Here is a 21,138-nt window from a genome sequence, read left to right as displayed (position 1 = left end):
TGTATCATTTTTGAAAGAAAAGAGAACTTTTTGAGCTTCCTGGATGAAATGTTAAGCATAATTAAAGAAATCCCTTATCTGGTGATTTTTGAGAATATCTTCTTAGGGGGACAATACATAGCTGATAAAAGATATTTTCACATATTAAGGTATGGGGAAGTCATTCTGGCTTATACATGAGTTAACTTGAATTTTATGCTAACTAAAACAGCCTGTTTGTGGCCTATCAAGCATACATTGTATATCTGTTTTAATTACTAAAGAAAAGAGCACGCTGACCAGAAGTAAAGAATGTCCATGTTAAAAATAAAGATTAAATGCCTCCCTTCCTGGGATGTCACTGCTGGTCCCCCATCCAGGATAAGACTCCCTTCCCACAGCCGCAGAGCACAGGGAGATCAGCTCGGTGCTTTGTGACCGCCTGGAGGGGTGGGATGGGGAGGGTGGGAGGGAGGGAGATGCATGAGGGAAGGGATGTGGGAAAAGATGTATATGTATGACTGATTCACTTTGTTATAAAGCAGAAACTAATAAAAAAAAATTTATCCAAAAAAAAAAAAAAGACTCCCTTCCCAGGTGCCAAGGCCATACTGACTTGCTGTGCACATGCTGATCTATTTTTTTTTTTTTTTTTGGAAACCTTGAAGGAATGTATCCCTGACTTGTTTGATGTTCTTTTTCTGACAAGATATAAAACTGTGCTGAAAACCATGCTTCTCCAGAGCAGTTCCTCAGTTATCCGAGAGGCTGTTTTCCAGGCTATAGTCCTCAGTTTGGCTCAAATAAAACTCTTTTCGATTCCTATTATAGACTGTTAATTGATCATTTTCTTCGACACGGTAAAGAGAGCTGGCTGTGGAATTAGAATGCCTCGGCTCAAATCCTGATTCCCCAACAACAGGCTGTATCAACTCAGGCAAGTGCTTCAAGTTCTTGGTCTCCACAATAGGGATGACAAGAGCAGCAAGCTCATAAGTTCGGTGTGAGCGTTAAATCACTTAGGACCAAGTCAGTCATATGCTAAGTTTCTTCAAATGTCAGCTATTTCTTCAGGGAAACCTTATGTCTTCTACATTATTCAACACAGAAATCTGAGTTGTCAGCTAGTTGTTAAGGTCAAAAACTCTGTACTCAGGAAATTATTAGCTCTATATGAAAATTCTGCTGTTCATGATAAAACAGTTGTCAGTGTGAAGGATGGGTATGTAAGTCTGGCTCTTTCAATGTCACAATTAGAATATCAATATTCCTCCTCAACACAGGAAACAAAGCATACTATTCTTGCTTTTAGCCAATAATAAGAAACATTCAGTAATATAAATTCACCGGTCCAATATAGCCTGGAAGCCCTTCTTTCAAGCCATCAATCTTTGTATCCCTAGCACGTGGCATACAACAGATAGACAAATGTTTATAAAACATCTGATATGCAAAATATAATTTTGTAGAAACTGTGCCATAATCATTCATTCAGATTCTCCAAGGCAGATTAAGATTATAATGTCTCAATTCCCCAGAAAATACATTTGCTGAGTTATCTTCTACTATACTCTACTAATTTTTAAAGATTTAATCTATTAAAAAAAACAAAAAACCCATGAGGCAGATTACTGCCCTAGAAAATCTCAAGGCTATTGGAGGAGTCAGATATGCAATCATAATAAAATGCTGTGTTATAATAATATTAAAAAAAGATTTAATCTATGAATTATCCATTTATATAGTAATATGTGCCTTTTGTAAAATATGGTTGCAGATTACTGTCTATAAGCTAGTAGTAGATGTAAATGATAAACAAAGATGTAAGTGATAAACTGTCACAGAAAACAAATTCACTATACTTTAACAGAAAATAACAATCTAATTTAGCATGCTTTCATTCATCATTTATTCTTTCATATCAACCTACATACAAATATTCAATGCCAAGAATATGACGGGCCCTTACTACGGGCACAATAAAATATGAAGAAAAAGATGGAGGCTCAAGCCTTGCTTTTTTTTTAAAACAAGTAACTTAAATAATTCTAAGTTATAATAAATGCTATAAAGAAAACACATTTGGTATGGAGACAGAAAATAAGAGACAAGAAATAACACGATTTTTCAATGCTTCTTGATTAATCTTTTGTTCTTTATTTTTTTAATCCCTAATTTCCCCTCACTTCAGTGGTTCTCAAGCCAGGCTACACATTAGAATCACCTGAGTAGCTTCTGAAAATTACAGATGCCTCTGGCTCACTCCTCCCCAAATTCTGATTTAATGGTTTAAGTGTGGGCTACTTTTTTTTAAAGCTCCCCAGGTGATTCTAATGCATAGCCAGGTTAAGAACCACTTCAAACACCTTAAATATCTTTGAAAGTAGGTAAAATATAAATCCTATGTAAATTTAAAATCACATATAAGTTCAACCTTATAAAGCGTTATGACTGATTTCTATATATATTATCCTGACACAGAAACTACATAATTAAATCATTAGGAATTTCTAAACAACTTAAACAGTGTTCAGCTGGCTAGTTGAAAGAAGCAACTACTGGGTCTCAAAAATCAATTAGCACTATAGATAATGAAGCTTTTTACAAAAAAACACCAGCTGGGGCTTCCCTAGTGGCGCAGTGGTTGAGAGTCCGCCTGCCGATGCAGGGGACACAGGTTCGTGCCCCATTCCGGGAAGATCCCCCACGCCGCGGAGCAGCTTGCACCCGTGAGCCATGGCTGATGAGCCCGCGCATCCGGAGCCTGTGCTCCACAACGGGAGAGGCCACACACAGTGAGAGGCCCGCGTACAGCAAAAAAAACCACCAGCTGTAAGATCCTCCATTCTACCCAATTTATGGACATGGTGCTTACTCATGATTAAAACTTTCCTAATCTATTTCAAGGCAATCTCTTATTGAGTTTGGAGTTTATTGATTCTGTCTTGCTTTTCCTAAGTTATCAGCTACTAAAAAAAAAAAAAAACCTAAAAAATTAAAAAATTATTCATACTTAGGGTTATTACATTGAAGTATGAAACATTAATTAAACATGTACTAGGAGAAAGTAACCCTAAGGCTATTTTCCAATGGAGAAAGAAAACGAGCTCTGTTAACATTTTATGAACTTTTAAAAAAATTATTAAATAATGACATAATTACAACTTTTTTACATTACATTTATGTTACTATTGCTTCTTGAGAGCCTTCCTGATCCTTTAATATATTCTAGTTTTCAAATTATACTCGAACAAACAAAAATTCATCCACTAAATAATTCTAAAAGTGTGAAATACTTTACATATTATATCACTTACAGAAATTTTTGAAGGTGGTGATATATCCAAAGAGTAATCCATTTCCTGTGTGCTAAGAGTTCTGAGTGATAGTGAGCATTCTCCAATAGTTTTCTTCCTAGGAGTTTGGGTTTGAATCTTAAATACAAGTCTTACAGTTTGTAGACTGTGGAGTTTAATAGCAAATACAAACGTTTCCATAAATTCAATAGTCTAAAATAAAAATCAAGAAAATATAAAATACGTTAATAGAATGACTGAAAAAAAGGGTCATAAACCAATACAAAATAAACAAAAATAACATTTATAATCTAGGAAAGGCAAATTTAATTTTTTTACAATGACAAAAAATATTTTTTAATGAAAATGAAAATGAGAATGGCCATGACTTGCTTTTCCAAAATTTATTCTGGATACTGCCCTTCTTAATTTCACAAATCCTTTTAATTACTTAGTCAGGAATTTAGTCAACATCAACACCAAGTTCACCAGAATACAGCTTTTTCCCTTTTTAAAAATTAGGTTGCTCTCCATCTTTGGTTCTGGAGTATCATTCCTGCTATTCACCACACTTCTTCAATAGTTAATGAGAGTACTTCAAGAATCTCATGCAAGCTCTCACAGTACGCAAAATCTAACTTGTTCACGTTAACAAGAGACTTGAATTATTTCTTTAAAGGAGCTATTCTTTGTCTAATGTTCTTCCCATCTAATTTGGGGTTCATTTTATCTTTTAGTGATGTTTGTTCCACTCTTTCCTATCTGAAAATCGATCTCCTTGATAAGAGAAGACAAAGGGAAATGTGAGTTCCAAGTTCTACCTTCTCTCATAATCTTCCACTCTAGGCAGCAAGTCAGTGTTTTCCATGCCCAGACTATTTTCAAATGTTCTTTTTATTACTTTTAATATTTTTAAAACCTTGGCTTACTGTGACCTAACATCTTTTTGACACTAGACTGTTTTTTGCTTATAAACTTCCTAATATCAATATTTTAGATACTGTGCCCAAATGTTCACTTTTACAGTAATCACTTATGTCTGTGTAGTCAGAATTGTGTTTCTGAGAGCCTCCCAACCACCTGAGCTTTCTTTTTCTTTCAATCTCAAGCCATAGATCACATCAATAACACAGTATGCATAAAATGCTAAATTTTTAAACTCAGATGCAGTGAGCTTACAAATGCAGTAAGTGTGCTGGTTTACTTTACACTTTGCCATAACAGGGGACTCCTAAACAACTTGATAAATAATAAATTTTAAAAGACTCCAAGCAAATTTTAATATGAGAACATTTTCCCCTAACTTTTCCTAAGTTAGCTTAGTTTTATTTGAAAATCAAAAAGTGAAAGTGTTTAATTCAGTAAGTATTCATCTGTGAGTATCAGGATTAAGACCAGAGTTAAGATTTATTTCCATCTAGACTTTCTACAATGCATATTTTTGTAAAGTGAGATCCTAATATTTACACATAAATTTTGATTACTGCTTTTTCACTTATTAAGAACATTTTCCCATGTCCTTAAAAACTCTTCCTAAACATTATTTTTCATGGCTGCCCAGTATTCTATCACATGGTGTATGGTTTGAATTGTGTCTCCCCCCAAAAAAGATGTATTGAAGTCCTAACCCCCAGTAACTCAGAATGTGGCCTTATTTGGAAATAGGGTCATTGAAGATGCAATTTGTGAAGTTAAGATAAGGTTATACTGGAGTAGGCAGACCCCTAATCCAATATAACTGGCGTCCTTACAAGAAGATAGCCATGTGAAGACACAGAGACACATGGAGATGAAAGACACGTGGCCATGTGAAGATGAAAGCCAATGATTAGAGTGAAGCCAAGGAATGACAGGGATTGCTGGCCATCACCAGAAGCTAGGACAGAGGCATGGAAGAGATGGAACAGATTCTCCTTCAGAGAAGGAACCAACACTGCTGACACCTTGATTTCAGACTTCCTCTGAAACAGTGACAGAAATATTTGTTGTTCTAAGCTACCCAGTTTGTGTTACTTTGTTAACAGCATCCATAGGAAACAAATACACAAATATATGGTATACCAAGAGTTTTCTCAACCATTCCCCTATGGGAAACATTTAGATAGTTTCCAACTTTTCCTCTATGAACAAAACTGCCAAGAATACTTTATATATATTTTGTTTGCATCTTAGATTATTGCCATGAAGTAGATTCCAAGTAGAAACACTATGTTAAAAAGTATAAATTTTTTTTTTTTTTTTGCAGTACGTGGGCCTCTCCTGTTGTGGAGCACAGGCTCCGGATGCACAGGCTCAGCGGCCATGGCTCACGGGCCTAGCCGCTCCGCGGCATGTGGGATCTTCCCGGACTGGGGCACGAACCCGCGTCCCCTGCATCGGCAGGCGGACTCTCAACCACTGCGCCACCAGGGAAGCCCAAAAAGTATAAATATTTTAAGGTTTTTTCTTTTTTAAAAAAAATCATTTATTTAAGTATAGTTGATTCACAATGTTGTATTAGTTTCTGATGTACAGCAAAGTGATTCAGTTATACATATATATATTCTTTTTCATATTCTTTTCCATTATGGTTTATTACAGGATATTGAATATAGTTCCCTGTGCTATACAACAGTACGAACTTGTTGTTCATCTATTTTATATATAGTGTTTGTATCTGCTAATCCCAAACTCCTAATTTATCCCTCCCACAACCCCTTTCCCCTTTGGTAACCATAAGTTTGTTTTCTGTGAGTCCATTTCTGTTCTGTAAATAATTTCATTTGTATCATATTTTAGATTCCACATATAAGTGATACCATATGATATTTGTCTTTCTCCTTCTGACTTACTTCACTTAGTATAATCTTATTTTAAGGTTTTAATGTATATTGTCAAAATAATTTCCAGGAAGTGTTATGGTCTAGAGTGCTTGTAAAATTTTCCTAATTTTAATAAGCAAAAGAAGAAAGAAAAGAGAAAGCAATATGTAATTTAAATTTGTATATCTATGAATACTAGTGAGAGTAAATTTTTTTCATGTTTATTAGTCATTTGAATTACCTTATTTTTAAATGATATGCTCTTGTAGAAGTTTCATTTGTATGGAAAAACACTAACCATTCAACCCATATCAGAAGACAAAAATGAAGATATATTAAAAGTGAAATCTAGAATCTATAAAACAAATTCAGGATCACAAAAGTCTTCCAGTTACGATCACTGAAAGTATTTAAAGGAAATTAATCACAATCATGCAATTATTTCTCAAAGCAAAAGTGGAGTGGGGGGAGAGAGGATGAAAATATAGACACATTTATTTATACAGGAAAAGTAAATACAAGAAAATTAAAGTTTCATTAGATATTACTCATCTTCTATATATTTTAGTGATTAAGGTTTTCTTTTTATATACAATGGAATATTACTCAGTCATAAAAAGAAATGAAATTGAGTTATTTGTAGTGAGGTGGATGGACCTAAAGTCTGTCATACAGAGTGAAGTAAGTCAGAAAGAGAAAAACAAATACCGTATGCTAACACATATATATGGAATCTGAGAAAAAAAAATGGTCATGAAGAACCTAGGGGCAAGACGGGAATAAACACACAGACCTACTAGAGAATGGACTTGAGGATAGGGGGAGGAGGAAGGGTAAGCTGTGACAAAGTGAGAGAGTGGCATGGACATATATACACTACCAAATGTAAAATAGATAGCTAGTGGGAAGCAGCCGCATAGCACAGGGAGATCAGCTCCGTGCTTTGTGACCACCTAGAGGGGTGGGATAGGGAGGGTGGGAGGGAGGGAGACGCAAGAGGGAAGAGATATGGGAACATATGTATAACTGATTCACTTTGTTATAAAGCAGAAACTAACACACCATTGTAAAGCAATTATACTCCAATAAAGATGTTAAAAAAATAAATAAAAAATAAATGCATCTTAATATTGGGCAATGAAATATCAAGTATTTCTGAGGCTCAAAACGGTCTTTAAAAAAGCAAAGGGTACATCGATGCTTCTCCGCCTTCTGTGAATATATGTGTGTTGTGTGTGTGTCTTTAGACATTCACAGAGGGGGAATACTGTAGAGTTTCTGAAACTTTGTCTTTGGGTGGGGGGGAACACAATAAAAGCAATGATGCTCAAGGAATAAAAAAAAAAAAAAAAAAAGCAAGGGGTACATAATTTGTAGTTTCCCAAAAATAAAACACTTTCTTATTCCAATTCTTTACACGGATTAAAGTGACAAATAGGAGAAAAACATAAAAAGATAGTCAAACACAAACACTTACATTAGAGCCTTCCTTGACTGAAGATTTGAAATGTACTGGTTTGGGCAATGTTAGTATTCCTTTTATAGAAATAGTAGGATTATCTCCATAACTAGAGGGCCAACTTAAATCTCTGCACTAGAAAGATAAAATAAAAATACAGTTTGAGTTTTACAAAGGACTCTGACAATACAAATATTTGATACATTTCTTGAGTTAATGACTTAAATAAAAACTATAGGGCTTCCCTGGTGGCACAGTGGTTGAGAATACGCCTGCCAATACAGGGGACATGGGTTCAAGCCCTGGTCAGGAAGATCCCACATGCCGCGGAGCAACTAAGCCCGTGAGCCACAACTACTGAGCCCGTGTGCTGCAACTACTGAAGTCAGCATGCTTAGAGCCCGTGCTCCGCAACAAGAGAAACCACCACAAAGAGAAGCCCACACACCACAATGAAGAGTGGCCCCCACTCGCTCCAACTAGAGAAAGCTTGTGCGTAGCAACGAAGACCCAACACAGCCAAAAATAATAAATAAATTTATAAAAAAACTATAAAAGTAAACTTTAGTTTACTGAGATCTTCTGTTTCATCGACATTAAAATAATCTGACAGTGTTTTAGACATCATAACAATTTCCTTCTTGAGGTTAAAAGCAAACAAATTTCCATCACACCTATATTTTTCTTTAGATTCTTTATTAAATACTATTTTCTGTAAAATACTATAGAACCTTAAATTCCAAAGAAGGTACTGACCCATTCCCTAGAAGAGAGCAACAGTAGATGCATATAATTTATAGTCTAAATATTCAATTATGTAAGAAAAGTTTGTATTAACTGTATTAACTTACCTGTAAAACTGTGATCCAGATCTGCTCTACTGAAGAATTATAAAACATTTTCACATTTAATCTCCCCAAATCTCTTTCATCTCCTGATAGAGTAATTGTATCTGCATTGTAAAAGAACAAAGATGGCTGAATTACTACGCAACCCTTCCAATCCAACTGAGCTTTGATACAACCCAATTTTAAGAGCACAACTGAAAACTGCTATAATTACTTTTTAAAGTTGTCAATTTATTAAGACAAAAATCATACTTCAATGCTTTTACTGAAGTGCTGGGGGAAGATATACTATAAAAAGTACCTGGCTTAAAAACTTAATCCAATTATAACCTGAAGAATTTAAGTTAAAACTAAGAAAAACTTTCCCAAATAACACTGATATGGCCTTAATATAGTATGCTTCTGGAAATTCCCTCACTAACATACTTTAAAACAAATGAAAGATATTTAATTTTAAAGATGCCTTTATGCCTGAACACTAAAAAATAGACCATCTGATCTGATGATCTGCATATTCATATGCAGATAACACTGACAACATACATATAATCATCTAGACTTTTTTTTAACCTTATCATAACTACATTCAAAATACTATTGGGTAGAAATAATTCCCTTAAGAATATAAAAGTAACTGGGCTTCCCTGGTGGTGCAGTGGTTGAGAGTCCGCCTGCTGATGCAGGGGACACGGGTTCGTGCCCCGGTCCAGGAAGATCCCACATGCCGCGGAGCGGCTGGGCCCGGGAGCCATGGCCGCTGAGCCTGTGCATCCGGAGCCTGTGCTCCGCAACAGGAGAAGCCACAACAGTGAGAGGCCCGCGTACAGCAAAAAAAAAAAAAAAAAGAATATAAAAGTAGAATACTTTATTCCTTACCCAGGCTTCTGTTACTCCCCTGAGAATTTTTCCTTGAAGAAGAACTACTGGGCATACTGGACAATGAATCATGTCTCTACAAATAAAATTCTTCTTTAGTCAGATGTTGCATATCAGACTTTAAGGATTCTGAAACTGATGCCCCAATACCCACCCTAGTATCAAACTGAGTGCTAATCATTCTGACAGTGTTACTGGTCAGAATTTTTCACTTTTAGATAGTAAAGGGGGAAAAGGTTTTCTGTGTGTGTGTTACCAGGAAAATAGTAAATATCTTACTAGGTAATATATGGGAAAGCCTTTGCTGTTTTTGGTTTGGTTTTGTAATAAGGAGGAAGAGATTACTGTTTATATGTCATACTTGCAAATACTAATGAAAATCAGAATATATTTGGAAGTGCCCTGTTACCTAAAAACCTATAAAACAGCAGTTATCAAAGCATAGTCCCCTGGGCCGGCAGTATCAGCATCACCTGGGAACTTGCTAGAAATACAAACTCAGGCCCTGATGCAGAGCTACTGAATCAAAAGTTCTGGGGGTGAGGCCTGGCAATCTGTATTTTAACAAGCTCTTCAAACAATTCTGATGCACAGTAAAAAAAAACTGGTGCTATAAAGAATTAATTCTGCAAAAAATTAACTCAACTGAGGATTATTAAGAATACATTTCCATTTAAATGTATGCATATACATTCACATGGAAAAATGTCCACAGGTACATATAACAATATTTTCATAGCACTTTTATTCTCAGTTATAGGAACATAGGTGATTTGTCTTTTTACCTTGTTTAATTCTGGTTTCTACTTTTTAAGTAATAATCACAGTTTACTTTATTTAAAAAAAATTTTTTAAACATCAAAAAACTCAATTCAAAAAAAGGAGAACACTGTGTTAATATTAATGAATAATTAAAGTTCTGCATCTCAATGGGAATACTAATTTTTACTAACTATGTAGTTATGTTCAATAAGGAAAGTCAAATAAATAAGCACTTTTAAGTATAACATTTTAAATTCCAACTGCCTCAAGACTGCCTCATTACATACCATGAGAAAAGTAAGATTCATAAAAGAACAAGAGAAAAACTATTGCCTTTTAGTATTCAACTGAGACCTTCCTGAAATAACGCACATGGGAAATGCCAAGCGTTTATTCTTTAGCTATTAGGACAGATACATCTACAAAAGATACATAACATGTTGTTCCTAATGTAATTCACACATTTCTGAATTTTTAGCTTGAAAATAAATTACTGCATATAATTAAATTCAAATAAATAATTTACCTGAATGAACTGCTGAGATGAACTTGTAAGATCAAACATAGACTTGCTTAGTCCAGGGGCATTGAATGGAAGTCTACTGGTCCTTAAGTCACAAACTACAAAGGGACATGAGAAAATTATTTATTTTTATAGTAAAGAAGAAGAGGGACTTCCCTGGAGGCGCAGTGGTTAAGAATCCGCCTGTCAACGCAGGGAACACAGGTTCGAGCCCTGGTCCAGGAGGATCCCACATGCCACGGAGCAACTAAGCCCATGCGCCATAACTACTGAGCCTGCACTCTAGAGCCCACAAGCCACAACTACTGAGCCTGTATGCCACAACTACTGAAGCCCACGTGCCTAGAGCCCATGCTCCACAACAAAAAGAAGACACCATAATGAGAAGCCTGAGCACCGCAATGAAGAGGAGTCCCCACTCGCCGAAACCAGAGAAAGCCCGTGCACAGCAACGAAGACCCAACACAGCCAAAAATAAACAATAAATGAATAAATTAAAAGAAAATCACACACACATTAAAAAAAAAGGAGAAACACTAAATTCTACTTAATTACCATGAACTAAATCTCTATAGGAAATAAGAGACAAAGCCTTCTAATCAAGTTTAAAAATTGCTTTTCAATTATCTTACTTTTGTTTGAAACAGAAACCAACACAAATCAAACAACACATTTTCACATCCACATCAAATATCAAGCAGGAAAAGTTCATTCTTTTTGCTTACATTATCCAATTCTTCATCTCAGAAGAATAATCTAAGAGGATGTTAAGTCCTCTGTACTAAATGCAATTCAACTATTTAATGAGCACTTATTACGATATTGAATTCCATGTACTGTTTATATTTCTAGTCTGTATATGTAGTTTCCTTCCTAAACTATAAGATCATTGAAGAATGGAATTCTGTATAATAATTGTATAGTCTAGCACAGTCCTGAAATACATATTTAAATAAGTATTTCTACTTTATTTCTAGTACCTCACCCTGAATTCAGTGGTTGAGATAGCTATATATTTTTCCTTAATATCAGTGACAATTTTGTGAATCAAATATGTACAGATAGTCTATAATTGATACAGTGTCAAATATTAAACTAACGAAGATTGGTAATCATTTAGGCATTTTCTATTTTCTTTGTTTACATTTCTAATCATCATTAGTTTCTAAATTCATCATTGTCACTGAATAGAGCAGAAAATAGAGCTAGTAAATACTTGTTGTAGAATATGAATGGATAGATGTTATATAAAATATGTGCAAAATCTAAAAATAAAATTTCTTTCAAAAAAGGACAAACAAAATGGAACTTGGAACTACCAATATATATAACTCATTAATCTTTCATTTTTACATTAGATATAAACCACAGAGAAGTTACGATGTTTATCATATCACTTCTGAAGCCTGCTTTTCTCTTTATTTTTAAATTGTTTTTCATAAGATGAATCATTTCTTCCAGAATTTAGATTTAATTTGATTTCTACATTTGTTAAAGAGAAAAGACAAAGAGGAAAATTTTTTTCATACCTGATCCATATCGTTTCGCTGTTTCTGAATGAGGAGGAAAGCGCCGACTCAAATCAGGTGACACGTGCTGATACATATAGAATGGGTTATATACATCATAGCTGTGTCCATGCTGAGATGAACTGGAAAGTTCTACCTTTCTAGCTCCAAAAGATGCTCTGGCAGATCCTGAAAGCAAGTGTTTCTAAAGTTTTACAACACCCTTTTCTTGGAGTTATTAGCCAACAACTGGTGTACCCAAGGCAAAGGGAAAAAAATGTCTCAAGTAATACTAAATCATATGCATTTGATATCTAAAAAAATGAGCAGATGTTTATTCAGGTCTAACTGTGTGGAGTATTCTCCCAGGAATCAGTCATGAACCTTGCTCTCAAGACAGTCTGATAAAGGTCTGGCATTCCTCTTTGCCCTACAGATAATTCTACATTTTGTGACCGGAGTTTCCTTTATTTTTCTACTGCAGAAAGAACATCTTTTAAGTAAAAAGATAATCATTTTTTTTTGGAGATGCACTCTTTTCACAAAGACAGAACATTTATAAAAACTGACCACATGCTGAGATACACAGAGCAAGTCTCAATAAATTTGAAAGGACTGAAATCAGAGTATGTTCTATAACCACAATGCAATAAAGTTAGAAATCAAATAACAAAAGAAGAATAAAAAATATTTATGTGGGGGCTTCCCTGGTGGTGCAGTGGTTGAGAGTCCACCTGCCGATGCAGGGGACATGGGTTCGTGCCCCGGTCCGGGAAGGTCCCACATGCCACAGAGCGGCTGGGCCCGTGAGCCATGGCCGCTAAGCCTGCGCGTCCGGAGCCTGTGCTCCACAACGGGAGAGGCCACAACAGTGAGAGGCCCACGTACCGCAAAAAAAAAAAAAAAAAAAAATATATATATATATATATATATATATATATGTAATCCATAAAGAACCAAGAAACACCAAAAAATAATCTTTAAGAAGAAAAACAAGATTGAAAGATTTGCTCTACTCAGTATTAAGAATAGAATATTTGAACAATAATAAGATCAATGGAACAGAGTAGAAGGCTCAGAAAGAGAAACCCGTTTTATGGACACTTGCTTTATAATCAATGTGGCACTGCATAACAGTGGGAAAGAATGGTCTTTTCATTAAAAAGTGATGAGTTCCCTGGGGGCCTAGTGGTTAGGATTATTGGCTTTCACTGCCATGGCACGGGTTCAATCCCTTGTGGGGGAAGTTCCCACAAGCCACACAGTGCGGCCAAAAAAAAAAAAGTAATAAAAGGTGATAAGACAATTGGATACTGATATAGAAAAAAAGAACCCTTCATCCCAACAAAACATATTCACAAAATATAAATTACATGTGGATTGTAGATCTAAATTAAATGTTACAGGCAAACCAATAAAACTTCTATATTTAATTAAATTTATAAGAAAGTTCTCACGGCCTTAGACCAAGGAAGCACTTCTTAAATGGAACATAGTATTAACCATAAAAACAATTTTAATAAGCCTAACTACATTACAATTGAAAATTCCCATTGGTCAAAATACTATCTAAAGAGAGTGAAAAGGTAACCCACAGAGTGGGAAAAGATATGTGTAACATATATAACTGACAAAGGGCTCATATCCATAATATATGAGGAACTCCCACAAATCAGTAAGAAAAAGACAGGCAACCCCAAATATAAACTGGCTACGACTGAGCAGGTACTTCAGAAGAGAGGCTATCCAAATAGCCAGTAAACATGACCTGGTGTTCAATCTCATTAATCATGAGGGAAATGCAAGTTAAAACTCCAATGAGACACCACTCATTCATAATGTTGAATGAAAGAACTCATAACAAAAGAATATATACTGAACATGTAATTTCATTTATATAAAGAACCCATAACAGGGCTTCCCTGGTGGCGCAGTGGTTGAGAGTCCGCCTGCCGATGCAGGGGACACGGGTTCGTGCCCCCGTCCGGGAAGATCTTGCCGCAAAGCGGCTGGGCCCGTGAGCCATGGCCGCTGAGCCTGCGCGTTTGGAGCCTGTGCTCCGCAACGGGAGAGGCCACAACAGTGAGAGGCCGGCGTATCGAGAGAAGAAGAAAAAAAAAAAAAAGAACCCATAACAAAAGGATATATATTGAATATATAATCTCATTTATAGGTCAGAAAACAGAAAAAAACTAAACCACAACATTTAGGGATATGTGCTTGGTAAAAAGTAAAAATAGCAAGAAAGTGATGATTATTACAACTGGGATTCTGATTACTCTAGAGTGACTGAAAAGGGGGAAGATGGAAGCTTTTGTTTTACTAGTAACACTCTTTATTTAGGTTGTGACCATACACGCATTTTGCTTTGTAGTAAATCACTAGGCTGTAAATTTCTGTTTTGTTCCTTTTTTCTATGTGTATTATATCTCACAATTTTTAAAGGGTAAAACAATAGATCAAATTCCTTTCAAAGTTAAGACTCACATTAGAAATAACAAAGTTTTTTAAATGTTTAAATCATCACCATCTTTTAATTCTTTTTATCCCATTTAAAATAGAAACCACAGTATGAACTAATATTTTCTGAAAAAGCTAAACAATAAAACAGGTGGCTTCACACTGAGTTCAGAAAAGAAAAAGAAAATATGTGGTTATGAAGTGAGATCTTATCCTCACACTCTGGTTCAAATAACTATGTGTACAATCCAAGCCCTGTACAAAGGCAGAGGGATGCCAAGAGGGAGGTATGATGCCAGAGAGCCTTATAAGGAGCCTGTACACCTTATAAGCTAACTCTTAAATTTTTCAGCACATAAACACTGCTATAAAAGTCTGTTTATGGTAATAAGAGTAGCACTGTCAAGAGCAGTAGCACCAAAGATGACTCTCTACCTTTATAGGCTAGCCCTAAAAATGAATATTCTTATTCCATTTTTCCTTTATAAGTCAGTCAGTAAAGAATTCCAATTTTCCCCTTAAAAAGATATCATTTTAAAGTTCAAGAGGCATTTCTCTCAATCTACAGAATCATAGTGCTATAAAACTAAACGTAAAGTAGCACAATTGCTTATACCTCTCAAAAGCCCAATTAAAAATTTCAATATTTATTCAAAATGCATTCTCTTAATGGATAGGTAGATAGATATGGGATGAAGCAAACAGAGTAAAATGTTAATAGTACAATCTGTTATCAAAGCAGTAAGCTGCAGCTATAATCAGATCCATCAGCAAGTAAGCAATGCAACTTAACAAATTTAAAATATCTGAAACATAATTTTAGTCATTATTGATAGTGGTCTGCCCTACCTTCTCAAAATCTCCATATCAGCCCATCACTCACAAATTCATGTAAACATGCAAGATACACATGTTTGACTTCCATAATTAGGCACCAAGAATACTTTCCTGACTCTAAATAATTTTCTCTCCAATATGCTAAAAATCAGATGGCTTTACCAGATCTTTATTGAGCCTATAATTTAAGTGTAAACCCATTTCTCACTCATTCAACTCAAAACATAATCTGTTTTCTAGTGATACAATGAAAAAAAAAGACAAAAGAAAAACTATAACATATTGCCAAGTAGGTATTTATCTTCTGATAATGAAAATAATACATAAAATACCCTACATGTCTAAAAATAGAGAGTTTATTAACTAAATTATAGTACATCCATATGATTTAGTACTATGGAGCCATTAAAAAGCTTCACAATGTATGATATGAATAAAACAGATTACAAGACCATTTATATGGTTTCACCCCAATGTTGTTAACAAGTGCGAGAGAAAGAGAAAGATCAATCGATCAGGGCATCCTGTGAGCCAGAACTTTAAAAAACTGTTTTGGAGAGACACTGCTGATATGTGCAAAACAGGGTGGTAGACCAGGCTCAGGGTTCATCCTTCCTTGCTTCTTAAAAAAAAAAATATCACTCCTACCAGACCCAACTCTCCTGTAGATAACTACAATAAACTCTAAACCAAAACCAAACCAAAACAAACAAAATACCCTGAAGGTACTAGAGAGTGAACAAAAGTAGTGAGGATTCTGAACAGCACTTGACTTTGGGACAAAGGGGAATGGCCACCTGTTTTTAATGACTTTTAGCCTGTGGGCAGGCCAAAATTGGCACTGTGCAGGGTGGATAGAATTCCAGTAGAAATCCCAGTCTTTCTGGCCTGAAGAACAGAGCACAGAGTTCAGAGCAACCACAGCTGCTAGAAAGTAAGGTGGGAATCTTGGAAAGGAGAAAACCTCAAATTCTATGACTAAAAGTCTGCTCAAATATCTGGCTGATCCCTGAACCACACATGTGTGGGACAGACTCCAACTAAGGATAAAAAAACTAAGCTCAGATAGCAGCTGCCACCAAAGACACAGAATCTGCAGCACAGTACAACCAAGTTAATTGCCTGCTGAAGTTAGGGAGGGAGGGAGGAAGGGAGGGAAGGGAGGAGGGAGGGAGGAAAGGAAGGAAGGAGGTAGGGAACGGAGGGAGGGAGTGAAGGAAGGAAAAAAAAAAAAAAACCCATCGGAGTAATGTAACAGGTTCCAGAGTCTCCACAACATAACATCCAACATCCAGAACACAATCCAAAATTACTCCACACAAAGAAACAGGAAAATGTGACTCATTCTCAAAAAAAGACAATCCAGAGAATCCAAACCTAGATGACCCAGATGTTAGAATAGGAGACAAAGATGTTAAAACTCAAAGACCTAAAAGAAAATAGGTTCACAATAATGGGGGTGGTGGGGGGAAGAAATCACAGAAAAGAAATAGAAACTATAAACAAAGAACCAAATGTAAATATTACAACTAAAAATACATCTCAAATTAAAAACTCACTGGATGGACTTAATAGCTGAATGGAAATAATGGAGGAAAGAGACAGTGAACTTGAAAATAGGTCATTATTATCCAGCCTTAAGAACAGAAAGGAGAGGCATGCAGATGGCATCACCTGGAACTTGAGCAGCTGCATGAGGGTATCAGAGACAATGGCCAAGAACAAACTAAGAGGGCAGAAGTCCAGGAATGTATTCCACATAGCCAGCCAAAAAAGCTTAAAAGGTTGAAACTAAAGCAAAACCAGTTACCACTAATCTTAAGAAGATAAACATTGTGAGTGATGAAAAAGTTAACAGGACTTCCCTGGTGGCACCGTGGTTAAGAATCCACCTGCCAATGCAGGGGACATGGGTTCGAGCCCTGGTCTGGGAAGATGCCACATGCCACGAAGCAACTAAGCCTGTGAGCCACAACTACTGAGCCTGTGCTCTAGAGCCCACAAGCCACAACTACTGAGCCCGCATGCCACAACTATTGAAGCCCGTGCACCTAGAGCCCGTGCTCCGCAACAAGAGAAGCCACCACAGTGAGAGGCCCGCACACCACAGTGAAGAGTAGCCCCCGCTCGCCACAACTAGAGAAAGCCCACGCATGGCAATGAAGACCCAACGTAGCAAAAATTTAGAAGTATAAAATGAATAAATAAATAAATCTTTAAAAAAAAAATGAAAAAGTTAACAGAGTGAATAAAGCTTCTGTAGATATACAAAAGAACTTGCAGCTTCTCAAAAGGCCTTTCCCTTGAACCTCTGCAGAAACAGCTGACTCCTCAGCAGTACCATGAAAATGAACCAGTTAATGTTGATGAACCTACAAGATTAATGGCTCAGTTGTAATACACTGATGATGCATCAAATTTCCCAAAAAGACCAATAAATTAAATGTCTTATACAAAAAAATAAAAATAAGAATAGAGAGGAGCAAAAAAGGTGGAAAAAAAAAGAAGCCTCACAGACACATAAGACAATATCAAAAGGTCCAACATATGTGTAATTGGTATCCCAGAAGGAGAAGAAAGGATGGGGCAGGAAAAATATTTAGAGAAGTACTGTAGATCTTGATAGGACTTTGGATTACATTGGTATATCCCTTTGTCAAAGCTCAACAAATACATGCTTAAAATTTGGGCAGTTCATTGTGTTTAAAGTTTATGTCAAAAGAAGAAAACTGTAAACAATTGAAATTTAGTAAATGCTATATATGCTTAAGTATTTAGAGGGAAGTGTACTGATGTCTGCAATTTACTGTGAAATGCATTCTCCCCTTACCCCCAAAAAGGATTAAAAATGGTTAGAGAAATGGATAGATAGGTATGTGATAAAGTATAATAGTAAAATGTCAATGATAGAATCTATGTGGTGGATATACAGGCATTCACCATTAAGTTCTTTCAACTATCCTGTATGTTTGAAATTTTTCGGGGAATAAACCATTGTGAATGACAGTGTTTCAATGAACTAAAACGAACTATTTCTAAAATACAAGAGTTACATGTTGTTCCCTTTTATCTTCCTTAGTCCATTGGCCTCTACAACATCAGCCAAAATTCAGCCAATGAATACCTCATTCAAGTGGCTGTTTAGGCTGGGAAGTGTATTTAGACTGAGAAGTATAATAATAAAGAAAGAAGGGAAGGAAGAAAGAATAATTCACTGCTTCCTTATTTCTCTTTACAATAAATTTTAGAAAATAATACGACTATTTCCTGTATTTACTGATCTAAAACAGAATAATTCCTCTATTTTTTTCTTTCTAGATGTGTGAAGAATAACTGACATATTACAATTATATTATTCCTTTAAAAAGGCCAAATCTACACACAAATGTATTGACTGTGATCAGATTTCATAATGGACTTCAAAAACACTGTACAGTAAGTTCCTCTACAGAAAGAGAACATATAAAAAATGAAATGTAAAATTTGTACATAAAAGATATTTTGTATCTTTACATATGTAAAAGAGCAAAATAACAGCAATAACAGCATTTAAATGCTGCATGTTGATTTTTAAATCCTGCCATTTTACTGTTTACCTTCAAGTTCTTCCAAATGTGAAGGCGTTCCTTGCATCCTGGGCTGAATATAAGATAACTTAATCCTGGGCACCACAAATGGTACTTCTTTGCCATCAGATGGTAATTTGGAAAGTAAATAATCCTCAGTACAGCCAACCTGAGGCTTTACAGAAACGGAAGTCAATGGAGGTATACAGATAGCAGTATTTTGACTATTTGATACTGCTTCTTTGAAGTCTCTTTCCACAGATACTGTGTAGAAAAGAAGAGAAAAGAGAAAAAAAATCACAAATATGTATGTAGATTTATATATAATAATCTAAGCCTAACATGCTTTGGTACTTATTTAATCATTTTAAAAGAAACTGCTGATACATAAACTACTCTTGGGTCCTATCAAGCACTCTGGAATCTACATTAATTTTATCTAGCCAATATCTGAGAAGTTAACATACTATTGCCAAAGTATATTAACTTATCATAATGGTAAAAGCAGTTTTTAAAGAGTCTCATTTCCACAAAAGAGCTCATAGATGGAAAACAAGTTTATATTGTAGTTAATTCCACAATGCTTTCAAATAAGTAATAATCTAGTCATTTAAATAAAAATACTGTCAACAAAACAATTCTTGTTGTCAATACTAGCAGTTAATTTCAGTCTTAAATACCAAAAGTTACTTTGAAAAGAAGCTAAAGGTCTCGAAGTCTACAAAAATCTTTACCAAACCACAAAATAAAATGTACTTTGACCCTAGAATAATATCGACTTTCCCTGTACTAGCTTCTATGACCTATTTTGTCCATTATCTTGAAAGATACGTGATTCCTAAGCTGTGTGACTTAGGATGGGGAGGTAAGGGACACCTAGAGCTAATCTTCATGTACAGTTAGTACCATCTATAGACTGAATGGAAGTACAATTACTATTGTGTTGGGATTTATGAAATGTTTTATTGCAAAAAAGAAGCCTTCATACTCAAAAACATACTAAGAAGCTATGCTTTAGACAAAGAAATATAAGAAAGAGCCAGAGAAAAATAAAGTTCCAGTCATAACCTTGAAGAGCTGAGGAAACCATGCAATAGAAAGCAAAATCTCCAGGAGTCCTTGATAAATGTGGGTCTTGATAAAGTTACAGGTCTCTTCTCTATTGGTCGTTCATTCATTCATGAAAGGCACTTTTTAATGCATTGTTCGTAAATTGGAAATTCTCTGTATTTAAGTTAAAACATTTGCCAGAGTATGTTATCCCCCAAATACTTCTCTCCCTACTTCTGCCCATACTATTTCATCCACCTGTAATACTCATGTCTAATTCTCACCTTCTCTTACTCCCTTCTTCCCACTCAGCTTGCTAAAATCCTCTTCAGACTTCCATACCATGGATCATCTTCTTTGTGGTGATGTCCTAGAGTGTCTCCTGAGTTGAATTCATCTCTCTCTCCCCTATGCTCCAAGGTACTTTCATACTGAGCTAGTGTGCCTTATATTTATGTTTCTGCCTCCCCCGTGAAGTTAGGAAACATGTCTCATTTACATTTATATCACAAAATGTCACAAATAAAGAAAACATTAAATAAATGTTGAAATCAAAACAAAGCAAAACTCACAGTTGTGCTTTTCTGTTCCACCATAGAAACATCCTCTGCAGCAACTCTTTATAAATTCTGTTGCCATTACGTTCAATCTCCAATATCCAGCAAAAGATACAAATTTCCAATTTTAATATTAATCTGTTGGTAGAATAGAAAACAAGTTAACATGATCATGCTTAATATCATTAGGTATTATTAAATAAATCACATTATCTGTCTTTCTAAGACATAATGAGGGCTTCAAAGCAAAAATGTCTAGAGCAAAATAGATTTTTGTTCCTTTATGCAATTTTATATAACCTAGACTCCTTATAAGCTATTAAAATGACATGCTTAAAAATTACTAAATGAACAATCTTAACGTTAAATCTGAAAAAAATTCCACTCTTCATTTTCTCTTTCGACTGATATATCTAAATCAATGTCCAAATAAAATTTGCAAGAAAATGTGACACTCATAGAATGTGTGAGAAAATGTTCACTTCCTCCAAATTGATTCTTTTGGTAATCCAAAGGCCCTATAATGAATGAGCGCCAATAAACAAACAACTTCATATTTTATGAGTTAGTTTAATACTGAGAATTACACTAACAGAAAAATCTAAAACTCTCTTTC

At 35.3% G+C, this 21,138-nt stretch overlaps 1 protein-coding gene and 1 pseudogene across 2 annotated transcripts in view; one reads left to right on the top strand and one right to left on the bottom strand.

The window, feature by feature from the left end:
- TC2N (tandem C2 domains, nuclear) overlaps positions 1-20,604 on the bottom strand; it is a 28,032-nt gene extending 7,428 nt beyond the window's left edge. Inside the window, exons 1-8 of one of the 2 annotated variants that reach the window (XM_060097937.1) lie at positions 20,538-20,604; positions 18,946-19,179; positions 12,074-12,241; positions 10,548-10,642; positions 9,260-9,335; positions 8,387-8,487; positions 7,554-7,670; positions 3,297-3,488 (exon numbers count right to left, since the gene is read on the bottom strand). In XM_060097937.1, coding sequence (XP_059953920.1) covers positions 3,297-3,488; positions 7,554-7,670; positions 8,387-8,487; positions 9,260-9,335; positions 10,548-10,642; positions 12,074-12,241; positions 18,946-19,179; positions 20,538-20,604 — 1,050 coding nt within the window. The remainder of the gene's footprint in view (positions 1-3,296; positions 3,489-7,553; positions 7,671-8,386; positions 8,488-9,259; positions 9,336-10,547; positions 10,643-12,073; positions 12,242-18,945; positions 19,180-20,537) is intronic. The other variant, XM_060097938.1, reaches the window with a different exon arrangement.
- On the top strand, positions 17,061-17,747 carry LOC132489018 (ribosomal biogenesis factor-like; annotated as a pseudogene).
- Positions 20,605-21,138: the final 534 nt, after the last annotated feature.

This window comes from Mesoplodon densirostris, chromosome 4 (assembly GCF_025265405.1).
Source record: "Mesoplodon densirostris isolate mMesDen1 chromosome 4, mMesDen1 primary haplotype, whole genome shotgun sequence".
NCBI lineage: Eukaryota > Metazoa > Chordata > Mammalia > Artiodactyla > Ziphiidae > Mesoplodon > Mesoplodon densirostris.
The sequence above is the reverse complement of the archived record's forward strand: the minus strand, read 5'-3'. Positions and strand labels throughout refer to the sequence as shown.